The 24,422-nt window shown below is 41.2% G+C and overlaps 1 protein-coding gene across 1 annotated transcript in view; it reads right to left on the reverse strand.

The window, feature by feature from the left end:
• The window catches only part of arhgap5 (Rho GTPase activating protein 5), a 96,448-nt gene that overhangs the window by 52,133 nt on the left and 19,893 nt on the right, over window positions 1-24,422 (reverse strand). Inside the window, exons 2-3 of the mRNA XM_041812563.1 lie at window positions 18,173-22,124; window positions 11,195-11,348 (exon numbers count right to left, since the gene is read on the reverse strand). Of these exons, the coding sequence (XP_041668497.1) occupies window positions 11,195-11,348; window positions 18,173-21,907 (3,889 nt within the window). The 5' untranslated portion in view covers window positions 21,908-22,124. The remainder of the gene's footprint in view (window positions 1-11,194; window positions 11,349-18,172; window positions 22,125-24,422) is intronic.

The following is a 24,422-nucleotide window of genomic DNA, read 5'->3' on the forward strand; positions in this document are numbered from 1 at the left end:
TTTAAAATTTGGCTCTAGAGCAAGGATTCTCAACGTCTCAATTCTGCTACTTTGGCTAACGCGTCGCCAAGCTTGCAACAAGCCACCCTCACGGAACGCCAAATTTAAAAGGGAGACTATGAACAAAAGTGGATATTTTTCATCAAATTAATCTGTATTGTCTCTAAATTTGACATTACCAGCTGCTTACTGGGTCTGGCCCGGCTACATTTCTTGATTTAAAAATCTGGCCCAGTTGAATTTGTAATTGAATTGCCCTGGCATATATATTCCCTTCTTTCTTGAGTCTGCTTGCTTATGCAAAATGCAACGCGATTAATATAGATTAAAAATAAATGATATTTAATCATGATTAATCGAAATTAATCCACAGCAACCCTGTGATTAATCTGATTAAAAATTTTAACCGTTTGACAGCACTACTTTGTATACATAAGAAAACTAAATTGGCTTGTCTCAGTGTCACCCTGTCTCACTCGTAGATGATTGGTTTTAGCATCAGCATTGGCAGCAAAGAAGGATAAACACTGACAACCTTTAATTATCAAGCATTTACATAAAGATCGTGCAATTATTCTCTAGTTTTTTTCTGAATTGTGGGGGTTATAGTCTTCATACTTGAATAAAAAGCAGAAAAAATCCCACATAATTCATTTGATAAATAAACATTCACTGGCTCTGCTTGGGGTTTCAGACTCTGAGTCTTGTTGTAGTTCTTTGATATAAATAACAGCAAAGCTTGTCTTAAGGAGATTAAATCCTGCTGCTTTTTTAAGCACTTATTGGCAGTAAAGCTTTTTTAAATAAATAAAAACATGTTTATTAAAAGCAGAATCACAAACCTCAACATTGATAAACACAAATGGGAAATTAAATGGGCCTTTATTCATAAATCCGCTTCAATCCGCCCGCTTTCTGCCTTCATAAACTCGCTTTAATCTCTGTGGATCAGAAGGAAAGTTAAATCAAACTTGCTCTGAATTGTTACAACAACAGAATGTTTAATTCAGCCCAGTTGTGCGATTACACAACAAGAGGAGTGTAGGGAATAAAAAATTAAAATGAATCATTACATAAACGGACATAAAACTGCATCTAAAAGTGTTTTAAAAATAAATAGAGCTTTTCTTCCATGAGTACACTCTGAGACGGTTTCATTCAGCCAAACAGCCGATGGAAGTTCTTTAGAGAAGCAGCAAACAGGGCCGCTTCTCGCTCCTCCACCCCTCCTCACATTATACTAAGTGCTGGGAAAGATAACAACCAATGGGACTTCCAAATGCATCAACATCAAAAAGCCATTTAATCACTGCTCTGCCTCTCTCTGCAGCCTTCCTACCAAACACCATTTGATGTCTCTGGGGAGCAGGAAACATTTAATAAAACTTCTCTAATCGAGTTCGGCGTGGCCTCGCTCACACGGTCGCAGCTGTCTGCTCGTCTTCTCAAAGACCCGCTTCGTCAAAAGGTTTTATCCTCAGAAGCCAAACTGCTGTTCTGAGAGCTTTTATGCTAGCAGACCTGACAAAAATCGACCCTATTGTGCCTTTCACTCTTTGGCTTCGGGCCCAGGAGTTGCAGTAAATGAAGTTTCAGGGACTGTTAGGGGGGCCACATAGAGAGGGGCTGGATGGTTAAATTTGATATTTCATTCACAGGGCGGGATAACAAACGCTCCATTTAAGCACAGGTTCACTTGTACTACATTTAAATGTATGCAGCCTGAACTGGTGCAGACTGGAGCCTGGGGCGTGTCTGCTTTAGCCATTTTAAATACCAAAATGTCAGCATTTTCTGGTGAACAAAGAGCATTTTGGGAGAATAAAACCGAGTCAGCTAGTGCCTTACTTTCACTGCTTTGCATAGCCTTTAGCCTACTTTTACAATCTTTTTACAAACAAGACAAAAGAGACAAAAGAATAACTGGTTTCCATCTGATGAGACTGTAGACATTGTTTAATAAAGTTTTTTCAAGATGGCAGATGGAGCTTACCTACCACTCCTACAGAGCTGCTGAAAGGCGACATGTTTGGCACATGAAATATGAAATAAGAGAGCACTCAGAGTTAATTATTCACCTCTATGTTCTCTATTAATGAAAGCCACAAATCACAGAACTCTCTTTGGAACATATTCTATGCAAAAACAGCAGTTATCAAACTCAAATCTCCACTATTCTGATTTTACATCACCATTAAAGATGCATCACTAACAGCAGAGAGCTGTCAGAGCACCTGGTTTTAAATCTTTAACTTAATACTACTAAAATTAAAATGCTAATACCTGTTTTCATACAACAGAAGCAAAAAATCACCTATTTTCATTAACCTAAAAGCAGTCACTAAAAGGCAAAACTAGACGCCTAAATTAAATAGTGCCACAGATTTAACAGTCAAATATCCAGCAGGAGTGTCTGCAGAGATTCTGCTCCGTCTGAAATCTTTAATTTTCTTATTTCGGATATTTTACGAGTTAATGTTTGAGTAGTGACTGAAGCTGACAGTGAAAAGCAGCAATCAAATAAAATCATGCAGCTTCCTGCACATGTGAGTGGAGGTGTCAATATTGTCAAACTTCTTTAGAGCAGTGTTTCTCAACTGGTGGGGTGGACCCAGAAGTGGGTCATGGAGTTGTTTTCAGTGGGTCTGAATGGAAAAAAAATGTGACTAACGTTATGATGTACAAAAGCCCTGGTCCAACATATAAACATTCATCTTATTTAACTTTTCTTTCCCATGATAACCAGTAGATTTTGGTTGCTTCCTTGTTTATAAATAATAAAAATTGATGTTATCATTAGTGCTGCACAATCAATCTATTTACAAATGCAATGGCAATGCTAGGCTGTGTAATAACATAATTGCATAAAAGGCTGCAATTATTTTGTATTCAGTAGAACTCAAAAGGCTTACTAAAATGTCTGCAGAAAAGTCTTACACTATTGCAGCAGTTCCCAAAGTGTGGGTATCTTTTTTTAAATAGTCAATTTCACCCATATTGTACAAATATCTGCATAAAATGAGTTTGATTTAAAGTTAAAATATAGTTACTGGATGTGATTTGTGATTAAAATCAAAGTAATGTTTAAAAAACAATCCTACATTTGTATGTCTGCACATAACTATTCTTAAATGTGCATGGCTGGGGGTCCCCAGTCTCTGGCAGTGTTATTCTGGAGGTTACAGCCTGAAAAGTTTGTGAACACCTGCACTATTGCACTGTGCAGATATGCCCTTCTTTTCACAGAAAGGGAAAAAATGTTTTTTTGAAAGTATGACTGAAAAAACTTCAGGTTTTCTATATTTTATGCGACTTAATTTTTGAATATTTTGAGTTATGAATATACTTCTACAAAACTATTATTATTCTCTGCATTTTCTTTGATAATGCAGCAAGTACACTCATGATACTATGTATGGATTATATTGCAATCCCATGTTATTATTAAATCGTGCAGCACTAGTTATCATGGGAAATGCAGTAAAGTAGTCAAGTTTTTTTTTCTTTTTTTTTTTAATAATTATTATTGTTGTTGGTATAATGTGTGGGGTTACATGAGTCGGTAGTAAACCACCCAGCTCCTCTTATTAAAAAGCAAAAAAAAAAACACAAAAATGAATTGAATTTAAATGTATTCCAAACAAATTTATTTGAACTACAACTAAAAAATAAATATCAACATTATCCAAAAACAACAACTGAGTTTAAGTTATAAACAACAATGCTTACCCTAAATTCTCTCCAATGAACTCCCCGCCAGTAGAGACCACTGTAGCTTCAGTTAATGGCCGCAGCCTTCCTCTCTGACCCTTCACCGGAAGTAAACAATGAGAAGCTCGGCAGTGGCTTAGCTGTTAGCGTATAGCAGGAAGACCACGGTAAGACAATTTTTCAAAGTAGTAAATGGAAATAAAGTGGTATGTGGGCTGTCGAGGGTTAAGCTCACATATGACTACTCACCCGAAGTGAAAAGAGGCCAAATATCAAAGCACGATATTCATCTGCAAAGAGGAGTGACGGCGCTAGCTTTCAATGCTAGCCACGCTGTAGAGAGTATATCAAGCTAACATCACACCCACTCATCTTTGTGTTCTCTCATCTTTAGACTAGTTTTGACCCTTCTAAAAATAGATTTACGCTTAATCGCCTTAGTGATTATACCGCTAAGAACATCCTAACTAACACTAGCTCAGTTACACACAGACTGTCTCGTGTTAGACTGCGGTGCGTTCATGGTCTACCGCAAACTGTAGGATGGATTTGGATCGGTCACTTGGATCAGCGCCGTCAGTCAGATATCTGATCTATTAATTACGTCCATATCAGACCCGATACCAATATTGGATCGGATCGGTCCCATCCCTAGTTTAAAGTGTTGCATTTTTCCCCTGAAAACCTGAACTTTTGGCACTATTTTGCAGTGCAACATTCGGCTACGTGTTCTTCCGCCTGTTGTCATGTCCTGATCATCTGTTTGGGTTTGCACTCTTTCCTTTGTGTTAAAGCAGAACAACTGTGAAAACAAGACTCTCCTTTACAAACGTGCAGACTGACATGCAGGATAGCGTCTGTGACTTATCAGTGATGTCTCCTGCCATCACATTACTCTGTTTCGAGGGACTTCACATGCCCATCTCGTACTACAATGTTCATTTTTCTAAAACTTCAACGGCTCTGTCAAAGTCTGTGGGAGTTTACTTTTTATCCGGGGAAAGGTTACAGAGTGCGTGGGCAGAAAACTCTAAAAAAGTACCTTATTTCACCATCTCTTCACCCACTTTTTATTCACTCTGCTTTACCAAAAGAAATCCTTTAACTTTCTTCTTTCACTCTCCTAAGCTGACGTTTCTTTTCCTCCACACCACTTCTCTCTCTGGAGTATTATCAGGTCTCAGCGGCTCTGACCCTTCGCCTCCTTAATGTGGGATTCCAGCAGAAATCGAAGTCGTTCCTGCAGTTGACCTCTCTGTGCACCGTTACGGATAACACTGAGCTTAATGCAGAAAACACAGAGTAGAGATTTGAGCTCGACCTTGTACAGTTTGGTAATGTGGCGGTGATCTGAAAGCATGATCCCCTGACTGCTTCATTTTGGAGAAATGTCGGTTCAGGACCTTTCAGTGTGCTGTAAAGGCCACACAAAGAGACTCACTGAGAGGTTTATGGACCAACAAATAAGCTCCACTGGAGAAATTTCATGTTCATTCACAGACATGTGGACTGAAATGAATAAAACCAGAAAACATATTTTTTACCTCGAACATCTTTTTTAATCAAAAGTTTGTTTTCTGGAGCATCCCTTTTTTTTTTTTCTTTTTAGGAAATCCGAAAGGCTTGAGTTTATTTTCTACCTTCTAAAGTCTGCAGGGCCTTCAGGAAGCCTGTGACTTGTCCTAATTAAAATGTGATGACAGCTACGCTCTAAATGTGATAAAAAGCAGATCTCTTATTGCAGGAAACAGAGAGGAAGTGAGGATTTCATCTTTCTTTAAATCTCTGACGCAGCTCGGTTAAAACAAACTCCTGACACAGACTCTTAATAAGCCGTGGGAGTGTCATTCAGAGTTTACGCCACTGAACCAAAGAAGCTCTGTATTAATCCTAGCAGGCTGAAAGGAGCTGACGAACCAACAACAACACAGTCTTCTTATCACTTACACAAATAAAGGTCACACTTGCAATCGCGGCTTCACATCTTCACACTCTCAGTCGTATTTGCAGCCACGCTCCGTCTCACACAAGTGAAAAATCACAGTTTCTCCTCTCACACTCTCTGATCGGAAAGCAGAGGCACCACAAACAGCTATTGCCACCTCCCCGCCTCTCTGCTGGCAGCTCCGTGCATGTGGTTAAACCAAACACACCAGCAGCAGACCAGGCCTTCATCGTGCCTGAATCACTGATATCAAATATGCATACACAAGAGGTGCAAATGAGGTCTGTTTTCACTGAATTATATTCTCTTTGTAGAGGAAAACAATCAATCAACGCACTAATAACTCAACAAAGATAAACAGGCACTACGCTGTGTGCATGAGACTTACATTTTTGTGGTTAGTATTAAATGATCTGTTCCTCAGTGCATCACAATCCTGCACTGAGATAACGTGCTTGATGCATGCTGTTATTACTTGTAGATTTCCCCTCTGCAGCTGGACTGTATATCAAAAATGGGGCTGACTGATTCTCTTTTAATGGTAGTCTATTAGAAATTGCGCAGCTTTTACAGTCTTTACGGTAGCACTCATCCCACTACTCACCCAATCAAATCAGACCAGGTAAGCGTGAGTACAGAAACTCATAGGGGTGCCTGCAGAGTGCTAGGAAACAGAGCTACACAGGGAGTTAGGGAGAATTAGACAAGATGACAGTAAAGGGAGACTTTCTGAGCAATAATAGACCGACTCTTTTATGCTCTTTGTCCCAACTGACAGCTTAACACCAGTGTCTTGTTGCAATCAATAAATGTTGCAGTGCCAAATTTACTGCATACCTGAACCAGGAGCTCAGTACAATCCGTTATCAGAATCCTGACTCAAACTCTGCCTAACACCACGCCAACAATGCTTCTTGTTAGTTTTGAGTCACTAAAAAAATCCTTTTAAAAACACAGAAGCCTAACAGCACATTTTTAGCTCAGATTTAAAATCCTGACAGGAAAATCTAAAGTTCATCTGCCTTTAAAATAAGAGTTATGTGAGAGTGAAGGAAGGAAAGAAAGAAACAGGAGATGAAGCTGTGATTTAAATATGTAACATTTATTAAGGTTGCTTTAAATACTTCTCAAACTACAAGTTAAGGAAAGGGACGACACCAAACTCGACCTTTTAATTTACTTTTCAGATTAATGCGCACAATCAGCTGACTAAAGGAAGCTGGGTCATTTTTTAGACTGTATCGAAATTACCAATACATGCAACCAAATACCAACATTTTATTCTCATCATTTCAGAACCACAATCTGGGTCAAACACTTGGTTTAACTGTAACACAGTCACCTGCTGCTAAAAACCACTGTAGTTGTTCTGGACGACTGCTTCCTTGCTGCCACAATGCTCTTTAATCTGATGTAAACAACTGCTAACTGATAGCACTGGTAGCATCTCATGGGGACTACATGGTTTATTTTTATCTAGGAAATGAGTATAAAGTTGTCCAGTGGCTGGTTATACTCACATATAACTCAAGTATTGTGTGATGATATTCAGTTTAGGAATGTTGACATTTACCTACAAAGAGCATCCAAAGCTAGAGGTGCTAGCACTGCTAACTCCACATCGCTATTTTATTTTATTTTAATTTATTTATCTATTTATTAAAGGGGGAACAATACATATTAATGAATATTTTAAAAAATGTAAATATGCCAGATTGTAGCCCAAGGCTAATTTCCATCTGCAGACCCCCTGGCAGGTTGATGTAAGAAATATAACATATACACATATTATTTACACACAGGACACAACCGTGAACAAGGACAAAAACTGTGACTACAGGATCATGTTAGTACAAACAAACAACAATAACACGTTAGATCAGCCAGAATTTATCTGTATTGCACTGAGTCCAAATGGACCTACCCCTTTATTGCACCAATTAATATTGCACATATCCCTATACTGCACTGATCCATATTGCACATAGCCCTGTACTGCAATGATTTATATTGCACATATCCCTATGGCAAAAAAGTGAAAAGTGACTAAAATGGGCAAAAAGCAGTCAAAAGTAGCTTAAATGGGTAAACAAGGGGAGAACAGTGGTATTTTATAGCAAAAAGTAGCTTAAATGGGTGAAAAGTGGTGGAAAAATGGTAAAAGAAAGGCAAAAACGGGATAGAAGTGGCAAAAAAAAGTGGCTAAAATGGGCAAAAACTTGGAAAAGGGTGGTATTAAATGACAAAAGGCAAATTAAGTGGGTGAAAATGGGGATAAAAAACTGTGAAAAATGGCAAAAATGGGTAAAAAGTTGCAAAATGAAGTTTCAAAACTGGAAAAAGTTGGGAAAAAGTGGTATCTAATGGCAAAAGGTAGCTGAAAAGGATGAAAAGTGGAAAAAAATGGTAAAAAGGGGCAAAAAAGTATATACCTTAGGAGATCACTACTTTTGATCTGGCTCTCTCAAAGCTGCCTGTATTGTATCTTTTAAACACAAACCTTTACTTAAAATGAAAATATATGTCACCCATCTTGATAAATGGTGATGCATCATTAAATCAATTTAAATCTTCGGCATGATAATGGAATCAAATCAAATCCTGAGACCTGGACTCTCATTGAAGTTTGACATTCTGGTATCATAACAGCCAAAATGTCAGAAATGTTTTTACAATCATCTGTGTTAGGGGCTCTCAAACAGAGAATATGTAACTAAAGTTAAACATTATGGCTCAAGTGTGAGCTGTCTGAGATTCTGTGGGTGTCACATCTCAGCTGCAGCCTATAAACATCAACAAATCCTTCTTTGAGTGTTTTTCCATGAAGCCACAAGATCAAATGGACCACCAAAGAGCGGAGGAGTCTTTAACACTCTACTTTTCCCCCACAATTATTGCGACAAGGCTCTGGTGCCACAATAATAACACGATATAACAGAGACGTTTTAATAATTCCCACTGGGACAGGCTCTCTCCACCTGCCCTGCTCAGAGGTCAGAGGTCAGCACTCCTTAGAGATTCAGGATCTTATTTTAGCAGACGTTAGGGCGGATCTCTGCAGACAGTTCATCCTTCTAACCACAGAGATATCACGCCAACAACCACAATCACTCACAACTCTGCACATTTACAAAGCGACCCCACCCTCAGAGCTCCATAATGTTATACAGGCAGATTACCATGGCAACCAGGCTACATGTGAAGACGATCTCAATGTTATTTCTAAGACAGAAGCAACCTGAATGACCTCATCAGGCTGTAAAAGCTCTGAAACTGACTGGATATGAAGCACATTATACAACATGAGGCTGTTAGAAATGCACTAAGATGTTCTCTCCGTGTACGGTGAGGAGCGATATTCCAGGAGAAAGAAAAAAAAAAAGCTGTTAAATCCACCCAACAGACCGTCTGGACTTTCACGGCACATGCCATGAAATCTCCGATACAGTGCTGTCAGCTGGCAGGCTTCTGCACGCGCATCCACACACAAAGAGCGCCTGGATTAATCCGAAATTTGGTTGGCAGCCCCGAACAGGCTCATGTAGATCCAGCTGAATATCAAAACATATTCGGAAGGGATTTTCAGGACAGGAATTAACAGCCCCAGAACGAAAAAGAAGCTCAAAGAGACGAAAAAACACTACCTTGAAAATAAACGGATCACTACAAACACCGGTGGGAAGGTAGAAGTACCTCTTTTAATTAGATCTCATGCATTTGCTGCTCAAACTAAGGACAAAACAGAGTAAACATGAACAAAACATGAATTTCACGCTTTTATTTCCACATTTCTCTGTTGAATTAGCAACTATGAGCACTATTAAATAACCGTTATCTTCAAAGTAAGATGCAAAAACCAGAAAGAGCTGCACTTAATCCACTAAACACCACGTAGAAGAAAAAACAGATAAAACAGAGCTAATGAGCCGATGCACACGAGCAGAATCACGTCATCAGATATTCAAAGCATCTGACTGGGGGGAAAGTTACTTTGAGGTCTTTCACCGAGAGACACTTTTGCTTCTTCGAGCTTATTCTGATGGACTAAATGTGGAAAAGAGCAATGATCCATGAGTAAATACATTATGCAACACGCTCATTAAAGTTTAAGCATGTTTCAAATATTCATTTCCGCGGTCAGAAGGAAAAGGAACAGTTTGAGTTGAAGCGAAGGTCTTCAGGCTTGCATGGTTAAATTACCACAGTGACACATCTGACACTGGGTTGTGGGTTTAAATCCCTCCTAAGTCATCCATAAAGGAAACAAAAACATGGAGATAAAGTGTCTGGTGTATAAATATCTATCGGACTGATCCCTGCCTTCACTGAGGAATCTCTCAGACTATGAAGGAGGGTTTTCTTTACGACAGCTGGGCAGTGAGCCAGACAAATACCAAGCATGGACTGGTGGGAGCTGCATGAGTCTGAGCAGGATGCATGTTTGTTTTAACCATTTTTATTTATGATAAGAACATTTTTCTTCTTCTTCTTCTCTGATGAATGATCCATCAATCATAGAGAGGTTGCAAGATAGTCAGGGTGTGAATATCTACGCTGAACGATTTGCAAAAATAATCAATCTGAGATTTTTTTCCCTATATTGCGATTTATTATACAACCATTATTGGATTCCTTGCCTTGTGTATTTTTCAACAAAAACAAGAAACAAACCATTTTGAATTAAAACCAACATTTAGTCAGGAACGCTCTAATCATACATTTAACCAAATTTTTAAATTCCAGCGGGCCGTGTTGTGATTTAATCTAATTTGTGATTAATTCCCCAGCCCTAATTTGACTCAATTTGAATACAACAAGTGCACAATATTGGGTATGTAAATGTTCACTCAGGATTCCAAACTAATCAGAAATATCTGATGGCTGCATAAAAGTCATCCACGCTGGAGGCTGACCCATCCTCAGTACTAACCACTGGATTATGATACTGGAAACCACCTGGGACTGCTCAACAAATTTCTACACCTGCAGTTCTTTCAGAATCATCTCATTTTCTCTTCTCCTTCCTTGTTTACAGAGGATTAATAACAGATGCCTACCTGTGTAAATCTCTCTCAATCTCTCTGTAATCTTTTACCATCTTATTTTGTAATCACTCCAGCGGCGCTTTGGCAACACATCAGATACCATCCCAATATAGCTCATTGAATTCAGATTGACTTGTATTGAGTGCCGGCCTGGTGCAGGCTGCAGGCTGACAAACCAGACAAAACATGTTTGACGGGTGACATCAGAGCCGAGTAAAGAAAGCGCTTCCTCCTCCCACTTTGAATCCACTCCTCCCCTGTTCCTCCCCCCTTCTCTCACTCACTCAATTACTTATTGGAAGGAAATGAGAGGCATTTTCACACCTGATAACTGCAAAGTCTATGCATGTGGAAACAAACCAGCTGCACTCTGCAAGAGTAACAAAATACCAGAGAATGGCTGGCTGCACCTGAGTGAGCAGAATAAAAGGAACAAAAACGACTAAAGCGAAGGATGGGATATAGAAAAAGAGAAAGAAAACTCCTGACTCACCTATGCGCTCAATGTAGTCCACGCATTTCTCAATGAAGAGTGGGATTGGTCGATCCGGGGTCACCAGGTGCTGCAGGGGAACGCCAAAGTAGTTGCTCTCCCAGGTTCTTCGGGTGGGGGGATACAGAGGCTTGGGTGGTTTGGAAGATCTCGGCTGTAATAGAAGGATGAGGAAAAGATGAGTAAAAGAGGTAAGAAGGAAGACAGGAGGTTGGACAGTTTTTAATACCCTCCACCTTTCCCCACATTTACCCAGGGTACATGGCGTTACCACACAGGCACTCACCAGCATGCATAAGCAACCACAGTGTGCAAGCACGCTCCTCTGAGGCCTTTCATTCAATCCTTTAACAAAATGCCTTAAGTCTAAACAAATGTTTTTATTTCTGAGCTGCTGGAAGTAGTTAAAGCACTGTTTGTTTTCACTTCACAGGTAAACTGAGTTATACCAGCACAGAGAATAAAATGAAGTTCCCCTCTCTTTTTCCTCTCCCTCTATGACACATGTGCTCTCTCTCTTTACCTCTCTCACCCCTCCATTCTGCCTAGTGGTAATATGAAAAATAATTACCAAGAACTATTATCTACTTAACTATAGACTCTAAGAATGTGAAGTAATGTTAAGTATGCTTTTAACAGATAAAGATCACCCTTTTATATTATTATTTTCACACTGCACAGCAACGGTGACCTCTATCCAGCTGCAACTTTACAGATCACTTATAGAAAGTTAAACGAACTTTAGCGTCTCAAACAGTGCTACCAACCAAAGAGCCAAGCTGTTGAAAAATACCTTTGCAAGAGCCACAATCTAAGTGGTGAAAAGTGGCAAAAACAGCTTGAAGTAGCAATAACAATAAGTTACAGGTGGCAAAAATGGTCAAAAAGCAACAAAATTGTGTGAAAATGGGAGAAAATGGGGAGGAAAAGGCTCAGAAAGAGGCAAAAATGGTTGAGAAGTGACAAAAAATGAGTGACAGGTAGCAAAAAAATGGTCCAAAAGTGGAAACAAATGTTATTTAATGGCAAAGGGTAGCTTAAATGGGTGAAAAGTGGTGAAAAAATGGTGAAAAGGGGCAAAATGGGATAAAAGTGGCAAAAAGAAGTGGTTAAAATGGGCAAAAAATTACAAAACTGACAAAAGGCAAATTAATTTGGTGAAAATGGGGAGAAAAATTGTGAAAAAGGGCACGATGGGTAAAAAGTTGCAATAAAGTGCCAAAACTGGGGAAAAAAAATAGGGACAAGGTGGTATTTTATGGTAAAAGGTAGCTTAAATGGGCAAAAAAGGGGCAAAAGTGGCAAAAATAGGCAAACAAGTAGGAAAAAGGTGGTATTCAATGGCAAAAGGTAGTTTAAATGGGCAAAAATGGGATAAACATGGCAAAAATTGGAAAAAATGGCAAAAATGGGCAAAAAAGTAGGAAAAAAGTGATATTTAATGGCAAAAGGTAGCTTAAATGGGCAAAACTGTGATACAAGTGGCAAAAATTGGAAAAAGTGGCAAAAATAGGCAGAAAGTAGGAAAAAGGTGGTATGTAATGGCAAAAGGTAGCTTGAATGGGTGAAAATAGGATTAAAGTGGCAAAAATTGGGAAAAATTGGAAAAAAGTAGGAAAAAAGTGGTATTTAATGGCAAAAGGTAGCTTAAATGAGCCACACGTTGAGTATTACTGGTCTAAAATAACCGATAAGCACCCATTAACTCTCTACATTTCACATGAGAAGGGGTACAGATTAGGGATGCATGCAGTTAGCCAACTAAAAGGTTTTATTCTGATTTTATGAGTCTGTTAAACTATCATTTTAAATACAGCCCTAAAATCCCAGTCAAATGCTCTTTGGAGACTTCAATAAAATTTCCCTTCACCAATAGCTGCTAGAGCTTCAGTTATATGACGCTGCCTTTCTTGCAGAGCTTTCTTGAGATGCTTTGTGAATGTAAACATGAGAAGTTAGCGTTTAGTATGTCTTAGAAATAATGTGGTATGGTAATGTTTTAGAGAAAAAAGTGGAACTTAAGTTGTATGTAGATTGTTTAGGGTTGACTGCATGTCACTAAAGAGGGGGATATCAGCAATAATCAGACATTAATCTGCAAAGATGTACGAAGCCTTGAGGAGCTAGTTGCTAACTTTAGCCACGCTCTACTAGGCACACCAGCCTCACAACATAAACTTACTGACACAATGAGCCTGTGAGTTTGGCTGTTTCCTGAGCATTTCCTCTACTTAAGACTACTCAGTTCAATGCGATTTAAATGTGTTTAGCCGGATAGGGGGAAGAAATAACCTAAAGCAATAGTTTGAACGTTTTTAAAAACTGTGATTATTTTAACAGTGCCTGATGTTCACACAAAGGGTTATTACATTACTTCATCATTTCTTATCACTGATGGACACCAAGAAAGAAGAATTTAAGTGTTTTAAAACTCATGTAAGCGTGGATTACATTACAACCAGTGGTGCAAGCGGAGTGCCATGCCATGGCGTGCATTAACATGAGTTTTGTTATCACTTTTAACGCACCAATCTGTCTAACAATCTTGTGCTTCATTCTACTATCACTCAGGGAACAACACCCAGACATTCTTGAGCACCTCCACCTGAGGCAGGGAATCACTCCCCATCCAGTGGGAGCAATTAACCATCTTCTAACAGAAAACCATGAATTTATGAATGTGGAATGAAGAACAGAGAACAATAAGGAGCGGTTTAAAACAAAAAGCAGAGGATGAAAAAACTGAAGACACAGAGAGTTTAAAATGGTAGATGTGGGGAAAAAAACAGGACAGAAGAGTAAGTGGTGAGAAAGCCGTTTCAAAGGGGAAACAGAGAGGATGAGGAGTTGGATGAGAAAAATGAGAAAAAGACACAAGGGGGTGCAAGGAGGGAGGGTGAATAGAAAGCAAAGAGCATATCAGAGACGAAGAGGAGGAGGAGGAGGTCAGTGGGGAAATAGATAAGACAGAAAGTTAGTGGGATGACAAGAGAGCAGAGAGAAGTCCATGTGGAGGAAGACGAGGAGAAATGAGACAACAACAGTTACACAAGACAGAAGCCAGGACGAGTAACGAGGTGCTGAGGTGGCTTTGATTTCCCACACTCCTTTGCTCTTCAAAGTGTTGTCATGCCTACGGCGCCTCATGCTCCTCTCTAATTGGACGGGACAGCGACTAAACACCTTCCATTTTGTACCTTAAGGTTCACCTCTGTCTGATTATCAAAGGCGGTTTGGATGTTCCAACAATGCCCTGCATTCACGACGCCCATGTAGCACTGGAGGCTGCTCTTTACTGATTTGCACACGGCTATCTGATGCATGCCAGGGAGCGATCTCGCATAAATATGTGTGTTAGTGCGCATTATGCAAAACAGCAAGACTGCCAACATAATACAACTATTCAGGAGTCTGCAAGCATTTAAATTATGAAAACTACCAGCTGATTAAGTTTAACAGAAATGCCTCAGAGAATCCATTCTGAGCAACAAACTCTGACTTCAAAAGCTGAAGGTGGTTCACTGTGATATTTAGGAGTTTATCCAAGTATCTTTGATGCAAAAGAACCTGTAAGTAGATGTGTATCATGCAATGACTGCTAATATGCACTCTCAGCTGCAAAGCTTGTGCTTCATGCATTGCTTACATTTTATATTTAACTAAACCCCAGAGTTTCTGCTGAGGAGCATCTACCCTGGTATTTAAAAAATGCCTTTATGACAGACAAAGCTAGGAGGGAGGAAAAGAGACACCCACTCACTCCTTCTTACTGTCCCTCATCAGCCACATCATACAGTCTATGCTGCTTTTTAGATTTGATTTTTGGCCATAACTCAAAAAGACTCACCACGAGCTACCTTAGCATAAATCAATGATATGTGATCATACAACGACATAGTTTCTTATCTAATTGATCTTGGTTCAAGAAAAACATGGTTTATGCACGATCTAGGGCAACAGCATTACATTACCCACAATCCTAGAGTGTCAATGAGATGTCTCTGATTTCTTCAGCTTGTTTACACTTGAAAACTTCAGCATTTAGCTGCTTCTAGTGATCTTAACCATCATTTATTAACAAAAGAATATTTAAACTTGAAAGCACAGATAAATAAACTTTGCACAAAAAGTAAGGCATTATTTCTTTGTTGTAACAATGCTTCTTGGCAATAAATATTATACCATTGGAAAGCCTGTTTATTAACCTTTTAAATGATGCCACATTTGTAAGGATCATGCATTTGTGGGATGAGCAGCAGAGCTGAGTATGTGGGTTGCGCCCATGAAAAATGTGCCAAATCTTCTCTGCCAATACCAAACAGCTTCTTCTGCAGAAAAGATTTGGCAAATGTTTCATGGGTGCAGCCCACATACTCAGCTCTGCTGCTCATCCCACAAATGCATGATCCTTACAAATGTGGCGCCATTTAAAAGGGAAATAAACAGACTTTCCACAAGTCTAGAGTGACATCTGAATTTTGGCTATCGCCTGTTGTCACTGAGGTTTAAAGTCTTGGAAAAAGTGGGCGCCAACTGTTGAGCTCTGTAGTGACGACAGTAAACACCATATATACATTTGGAGACTGCTTTCAGCGTGAATGCAGAAGTGCACTTTTAAGTGCAATCTCCCTCATGAGAAATCTACTGCTTTGGTTTTCTAGTTACACCTTTTGAGTTGCCATATTACTGAAAGAGTCCTAAATACAGAAGAAGAAGTATTGAGAAGGAGGCCATGGAGGTGGATGCCACCGAGCAGTGCTGGAAATGCCAAGTGTTGGGTGTTTTTCATGCTACAGAGGTGGCAATAAACATGTCCTGTCTATCAAAATTCAATATAAAAATTAAGAAAAGGGAGAAAAACCAGGCACTCAAAACACAAAAAAGTGCAAATGAGGAAGGAAATACTAAAAAGCCTTTACTGTAATGGCCAAATCATTAAAAAGGCAACATGTTTCAACCAGTCAGACTCTCACCTGGCTCCTCTTCTCTCTGATTCATGTGACTACCTTCATTGGCTGTAGTCTACATAGAGCTGTGACCACACCACAAATGTTTGCTAACCCTGACGAAGACCAGTTTGGTTAAAACATGTTGGCTTTTTAATGATTTGGCCATTACAATAAAGGCTTGTTAGTATTTCCTTCCTCATTTGTACTTTTTTGTGTTTGGAGTGCCTGGTTTTCTCCCTTTTTAGGAAAGTTTTTGCCCCTGTTTTCCAAGAGCACCCAATTTTGGTTTACTTTTGAAGCACCTTAGTCACACTGAGCAGCCAGTCAACCCCCCTCCTTTGCTGACTAACAAAATTAAGAATTTCTCTTTTTGAAAACTTCTGGGAACATGTAAGAAACTGTAATACCTTAATTAAAAAATAAATATATATATGTCACATAAAAATGGTCACTTTTTGAGTTAATACAGACATTGCAGTGCAAAAATCTTATCATCAGGCAGGCTCATTTCATTGAGTCCAGCTGATTCAAGCTAAGCTTCCTACTGTCTAAAAGCACTCATGCTGCCATATTTCAAGGGATACTTCAACATTTTGGCCTATTTGAACCTATTACTAAGACTACAGGGATTATGGCAATGGGAAAATTTGTCAAAATGTTGAAGTATCCCTTTAAGTTGCTCTGGTGTACCTTCACTCTGCAAGCAGCTTTTGTAACCCTCCTCCCCCCCAGCTCCTCCTTTACTCCACATCTGACTTGATCGGTGCCATCCTGTTGTCACTGAAGCCTTCTCTGCTCTGGGTTTTTACTGCTTCTCTCCCTGCTTGGGGCTTTTTCTTGTAGAAACAGGAAAAAGCTTTCCACAAAGGCTTATGGAAGAGCAGGGGGATCCCAGAAGAGTCACACCAGTAAATATAACTGACAGCAATAAATGCATTGTAATAGCTGGAAATAATATTAAAATATGAATAACAGCAAATGATGCGTGTTTCCTGACCAAGTGGTCCTGACGGAATTAAAGATAAACAGTTTATCCAATTTATAATCCTTGCATTGGCTAATTTAATTTTTAGCTCATTTTAGTTAAACTATGCTCATCCCTACACCAGACAAAAAAGCTTTGAAAAATATGATTATAATTTAATTGTTGAAAGGTCTACAGCTCCATAAAACCATAATTTCCTATATTAACTCAGTTTCTGAAATCTTACTTTATAAAAACATTTACCTACTGTCATATTTGTTTTCTCTGTTTGGAAATGTTCCTCTGCAGTAGAGTGAAAATATAACCAGTCTCCCCCTTGAACCTAATATCTTATATTTTCATTTTATATTTTCATATTTGTCTTTCTGCCATGGGGAAGAAAGAAACCGCTAAAATTACTCCAACACTGCCCTAACACGTAGGTGTTTTAGTTTCAGCCGAACAAAACAGGGATGGATAAAGTAGACTGAGTTAGTTTTCATGTGCACTCCTCAGAGGATGACCCCTGCAGCCCAACATGCAATGCAGCATGACATAACTGCATTTTCTCTACATAGACTAAGCAGGAATCTTATCACAGATACAGCCCCTATGCCCCCTATGCTGAGATTATACTGACAGAGCCCTATTGTCTTTAGCAGAGCATCTTTTATCAAGTTTTTTATTGACTGTAACAAGGAAGGTAGGGAGGCTCACAAACCATTCAGCAGCTGGAACAATCCCTTACTTATCAAATTTGGTATTTTTAGCCTTGAGTTTTGGACTCATTAAAAAGAAATCTGCTGATATGTCCCACCCACACTATCTGGCTCAAACTGTCCTTTAAGCCTTTTCTTCTGGTTTAAAGCTCTCACTCAGATTCAAAGCACCAAACACTCTTTCAGTTTCTCTTCAAAAGGCAAAAAGCAGCGCATGCACAGTGTTTCAGTGACAGATACATCTGCTGTTTCCTGGATCTACAGAGCACATATGAACCATCCTGCCAAAAAGAGTTCATAAAATTGACCTGGCATTAGTCTGTGAAAGGCATGAGCCAAGACTCACCTTCTTGGGTTCCTTTGGTGTCTTGGGCGTCTTCTTTTTCTTCATCTTCTTGTCCTCCTGCTCCGGGTCAGATGTGATGGCAGGGTTATCTATCCCGCCCTTCCAGGGGTCTGCAGGGGACAGTAATGGGTCCTCTTCGCTGCCCCGATGGGCTCTTCCCTTTTTCTTTTTCTGCGTGGCAGGGCCGGATTCCTCGCCGTCGCTGTCAGAGTGGAATCGTCTTTGGTAGGCCTTCGTCTTGCTGAAGAGGATTTTAGAGCGGTGTTTGTATTTCGACGGCCGCCGTCCAGTCTGAGACTTCCTGTCATATCCGTTCTCTTCCTCGCCGCCTCCATGAAGGCCGTGTAAGCCGCCGAAGGAGTTTCTTATTTTGACCAGACGGCTGTGTGCGTCATCAGGCACAGCGTATATGTCATCGTTGTGGTACCCCCTGGACCTCAGCAAGGTGTCCACGGGGTCTGCATAGTTGTCTGACGCCTCCACGTCCTCGCTGTGCGTCATTGGGCCTCTCGGCATCCTACGGTTGCTCCTCATGCCGGCCTCGATGGTTTTGAGTAGGTTGGGGTCTAGCTTTTTCACATTAGGTTTGGGTAGCACTGGTTTGGGCCGGACTGGTGGAGGCACTTTGTGGTTGCGTTCATGGTCTCCAACAGGCGTGCTGTGAACTGGGTATTCATTGCCTTCCAGGTCGATGCGGTACTTAGCCCGCTCACTAGGCGTGGGGAGTAGCTGAACATCATCACCGATTGGGCTGTACGGCGGAGGAGCCTCGTTATCATCGTCAGATTCAGGGTAATAGGTGTTATAGGCGGGTGAATGGCTATGTGGTGACGTGGGAAAGACGTCCTCGCTGGCACCCGTGGTGCACTCCCGTGAAGAGCTGTCGAACAAGAAGGAGCTCTCGATGCTCGGCTTTTTCTCCAGCACTTCATTGAAGAAGGGTGTGAACACCTCAGTCTGTCGATGATACTGTGACAGCGAGTAGAGTGCAGTAAACTTTGCAGCAATCTCTGTGGCGATGTGCTCCCCCTCTGTCATTAACTCCTTAATCGAATCATTCTCAAAGAAGTCAGCCTGACTGTCTGTGATTGCTACCATCTGGACGGGGATCACATCCTGGACTTCAGCCAAGAACGCCCGCAGGGTCGCCATGGAAGCTTTGCGTTTGGCAGAGTACACTAAAATGTAGCCATGCACCAATTCATCTTTGCGAACGCCAATGGCGGAGTGATAGGAGAGCACAGTGACCTGGATCCTCCTCCTAGTGTCTCCGATGATCTTGTCCAGTATCAGCGTGTTACTCTGACCCGGCTGCCCTGCGCTACAGCAGTGTGAGTCGAGGAACGGAGAGAGGATGAGGTCAACGCTGAAGGGATCCCAGCACATGGCACACATGACTATCCTAAGGTCTGTCTCTGACATGTCTTTGATACAGGGCAGAGGGGCCAGGACATCAAAGTTATGCTTCAGACCCTCCAGCACTGCTCGGAGACCCTGCTTTATCTGAAACTCTGTGAATTTGCGTGGAAAGGCCCCAGAGGGGATGTCGACAAAGGTGCATTGAAGCTTGTTAGCCAGCTGTTGGCCCTGGTGCCGTAGGATGGGGATGTTTTTGCAGACGCTGTCCCTCTGATTGGCCAGGATAAGAATGAACGGTAGCGGCTGAGCAAAACGATCTCTCCGACTCTGTGCTATCTCTGCTCTGATCCTGCCTATGCAATCCCCAATACAGTTAAGGGACTCTATGGAGTTAAAGACACAAAAGCAGCCGTGAGGTTTGAAACTGTTGACCCAGGTGTGGCTGAAGAGGAGTGTAGAGTTGACATCCACAGGAAGGAGCTCAAGTTCGTAAATCTTACCGTCCAGGGTGTACTCGTCATCCGTGGACTGAGCTCTGATCTCGTTGGCTAGTTCCTGTGAGAGACCTTCCCTTCCCAGGAGGCAGAGGTTGATCTTATCAATGTTGGCACTGTTATAATAGAGATTAGAGCGTCCGTGGTCGAGCTGCACCAGCCTGTTGGCTAAAACCTGCTCCACTTTCAGATCCACACAGTTCTGCCCGCTCAGGCATGTCTCCTTTGTGGGATGGTAAACAAACCCAATGTGTTTGAGGAGGAGTGACTCTCTATCTGGGGCAAGTTTCTGCAGTGCTCTGTATCTGGGCTCCTCATTTAGCACACTGTGAATTTCGCTCATCTTGTCGCAGCTGGGGGTGGCGTTCAGGTCCAAGTCATAGAACAGCTCAGCATGTTCAAAAAGCATTTCCTGAAAATCCTCTTTGGCCCTTTCAACTATTTCCTGCTGGTGTCTGCAGTAAACATCCCTCCTATCTGATTCTGTGATGTACTTGTAGGCCTCGTCCTCCATGACGAAGCACATGACTTCCTCCCAAGGCTGCCCCGGACTGATAAAATGAACCCTCTCCAGCGTCTTCTTGAACCTCTCTTTCATCTCGCCCCGTCTCTTTTCAGACAGCAGGTGCTGGACGTGACTGTGGTAGATTCTCTCGCCATCGGGCGTATCCAGGAGGTCAAAGGGTATCCTTCGGTCACTGTTGTCGATGTGGTCAGTCTCATCCCAGGGTGTTTGTTCTAAAATCACAAACCAGTACTGGAAATCAGAACGGTTCCTTATGACACTCTGCGCCTCGGGCCATGAGAGGGATTCGACTTCCTCTAGATTATTCAGGAGGTTGTTGAGGGTTTTGGGGAGCGTTGTCAGATACTCTTCCCTTCTCCTCTTGATGTGCTCCTGCTTCAGTTGACTAATGTGCTTTGTGAACATGTTGCGGGCTTTCCTGGAGCCCTCCAAGTTGATGAATTCATCGTAATCTGGCTGGCCTTTCATATTATTCATCACAGTTTTCCATGTGGTGTGATAATCTCTCACTGTGTGAACCATCAGCTTTTCAAATCTATCTGACACCGAGGCGACGAGCTGCCGTTGGATTTTATAGGCCTCCAGGTATGGCACAGTTTTTGGCTTCCCTCTTGTTTTATCCAACTGTTGGATGAGAGCGTTGAAGCAGAGCTCTGTGTTGACATTGGAGCGTGCTGACGTCTCAATTAACAACAGGTTTTTCTTGCTGGCAACAAAAGCCTGCAGGTCCCTAAGGTGCTGGTCTACACACTCATCACATTTTGTGGCAGCCACAACAATAGGCTTCTTTGCTTTCACTATCTGAGAGTAGAGGCTGTTGATAAACTTCATTTGGTCATCAAACTTCCTGTTGCAACCTTTGCTAACATCGATGCAGAGCACAAAACCGTCGATGTTCAGCTTCCCGTCGGGCATCTGCTTCTGGTCAAAGTCCTGCTCCAGGCCCAGCTGATCGGTGCAGATGTACATGAGCTTCTCTGCCGACTGAAGCTTCGTTGCTGCCGCTCTTTTGGTGTACGGTTGCAAGTTTGTACTCCGATGCGGAAGGAACGTCTGGTCATCAATGAACTCTGTCTGTTCGATGACTTGGATTTTACAGTCCAACCCATCGTCCCCTCTGTGGGACACCTCCCCCCAGTAAAGGAAGTGGTCATTGTTGACCACACGTCCCCCAAAGTCTATTGTGCTCAGCACTGAGGTGTGCTCTGAGTAGTAACTGTCCGCATCAGGACGCACATATCTGTTACATAGGCAGGACTTGCCTACACCACAATTTCCCTTCTCTTTCTCCGTCCCCGAGAGGCCGACCACACTGACAGCGAATGTCGGGGGGCGTGCATCCTTGTTTTTGGCCATTATATCCCCCCTCTCATCGCTAACTCGGTCACTTCCAGGAAAAAAAACGGTCAAGAGATCATTCCAGTCCTGCTTGTCAGTGGTACAGAGGCACTTTCATCCTGATGTCCCCTCGATTGTGATGTGTCCCACGCCGGCTCTGTGTGGCTCTTTCAGCTTCTATCCTGAGTCCTCTTCTAGCTGGGATAGAACAGCTGGCCTCTCCTTTATCACCTACCTGCAAGACAAAGAGTTCACAGTTAGGAGGGAGACGATAGCGGCAAAACAAGTGAGGACATATCAGCTTCCACTTTAAAGACAACTTCAGTTTTCCCATCACTAGAAATAGAGAACACTGAAACCCGCTGACAATACAGTTGATACTTTTCAACTGTTTGGTGAAAAAACAGATTGTTACAAGCGGAGTAAGAGTCTGTTCACAGCGAGCACCTCTGGCACTGGCAGTACTCACAACCTCAGATTAAGGCGATTCTCACCAGAGTTAATCGCTGCTCGATTACAAAAGTTGGCTTCTAAACTTCTCAGTAAAATCTGTTTTAAATTTCTTGATGTGCTTATCTTTTTCCTTTACTCAGAGAAAACAAGAAAAAAATGTCAAATAGGGATGCACAATCAAAATAATACACAGCTGAACATCATTATTGGCAAATACGAATATTTCTGACATACTAACTGTAAATATCCCCTGTATCAAGGAATATACAGCTCAGTTTTAGGCAGAACAATGGTTTTCTTTGGTCATCTCTATCCCTTAAACAACTGTGTTTTTAGGTGTGAACTGCATTAATATATCTGAAATTAACTGTAAAATATCTGCATTTTGGATACAGGCAGAAATCCAATGTTGAGCATCCCAAAAGAATATTGTCCTGGCAGTAGCAGCAGCTGTACACCTAAAAAATCACCTGACCCTTGGAAAGAAAAGTCAGATCAGTTTCTCTTCTGCCATTGTGATTGACAAAGCTGGTGTCTTAAGCTCTTTTCTTGATTTGATTGGTCAGTTTTGTTTTGCCACTCCAGGCACTAAGCGAAAACTAGAGATGTAACTGTAATATGGAGTTATCATGGTGACAGAGGTGTCCAAATACCGTTGTGGACATGTGCCGTTTCAGTGCTGTTTTTTTGGTTGAGTAGAGCAAAGGAAAGTGGGAACTTCACGGACAACCCTTACATACCCATCATCCTTTGCACTCCATTCGCTGGCTTGATCTAAAAGTGCGAAAATGGTGGATACTATGAGTGGCAAGGGAGAACCAAGTGATTACATGGAGGCTTCAGCAACTTTTAAATCTGACGTGTGGAAGCATGTTGGTTTCCCAGTGTCAAGAAGAGAAAGAGACGAAAAGTTGACGGACAAACAAAAAGAACATGCGGTCACTGGGGGACTGTGGTGACATACTTGATGGGGAATACGAGTCACATGCGGAGACTCATGGCAAATCATCACCTGAAAAGATTCACAAAGATGTGAGGAGCAGAGTCCAGTTAGGCCAGAAGACCCTCAAGGAAGCTCAACAGATCACTCAGTGTATCTGTTTTCAGTGGTGGACAATATTCTAGAAAGTTCGTAAACATGCTGAAGTCAAAGTAGAAGTATATATTTTTAAGCCTAACACACATCTGCAGAACTTTTTTGCACATATTGTTATATTTAAGTGCAACTGTTGTTTAACGTCACTTTTTTCAAGTCTTCATATGCTGTTCTGGGGATTTTGTTTTTTTATTTCACAATAAATATACTGTGGACTTGTTATTGAGATATCCTGACAGTTCAATACCGTTACATTCCTATTGGGTAACTACTGTTAAATGGCCCAAAGTTAGTATGAACTTATCATGGCTGATTTGAGTAAATGAGGATAACCATCCTGCAGCAGGTCTACATGCTACTTGCAACAACAGTCAAAGTTGACGGTTTTTATTGTAGTTTCACCTGAACACATTTGAAGGTAGAGCTGCTCATTTAATGAACTTGTCATTGTGATTCTAAGAGCTATAATGGCTTTTCCACAGTCAAAGAAACAGGACTGACAGCATGATTTACATTTATAATGCTTGCAAAAACTCCTTGTGGTCCTCTATTGAAAATATTTCTACAGATATATTAACCTATTCACATTAAGTCATATGCTAATCTTAAAACAAAAAGTAAGGAAATTTGTGTTTGGTACATTATTTCTTTGTTGTAACAATGCTTCTTGGTAATAAATCTTATACCATTGGAAAGCCTGTTTATTAACCTTTTAAATGATGCCACATTTGTAAGGATCATGCATTTGTGGGATGAGCAGCAGAGCTGAGTATGTGGGTTGCACCCATGAAAAATGTGCCAAATCTTCCCTGCCAATGCCAAACAGTTTATTTTGCTGTTGACTTTTGTTTTGAGCTCCTGGTACCCCCAGGTGCACCTGTGAGCATGGGCCCCTTTACAGTGGTCAGTAGATGTCTGCTTCAAGAATCAGCATGCCACGTTTGACTGATCTGGATAGGGCCTGTCGGTTGGGCAACTTCAAGC

This window comes from Cheilinus undulatus, linkage group 18 (assembly GCF_018320785.1).
Source record: "Cheilinus undulatus linkage group 18, ASM1832078v1, whole genome shotgun sequence".
NCBI classification, from domain to species: Eukaryota; Metazoa; Chordata; class Actinopteri; order Labriformes; family Labridae; genus Cheilinus; species Cheilinus undulatus.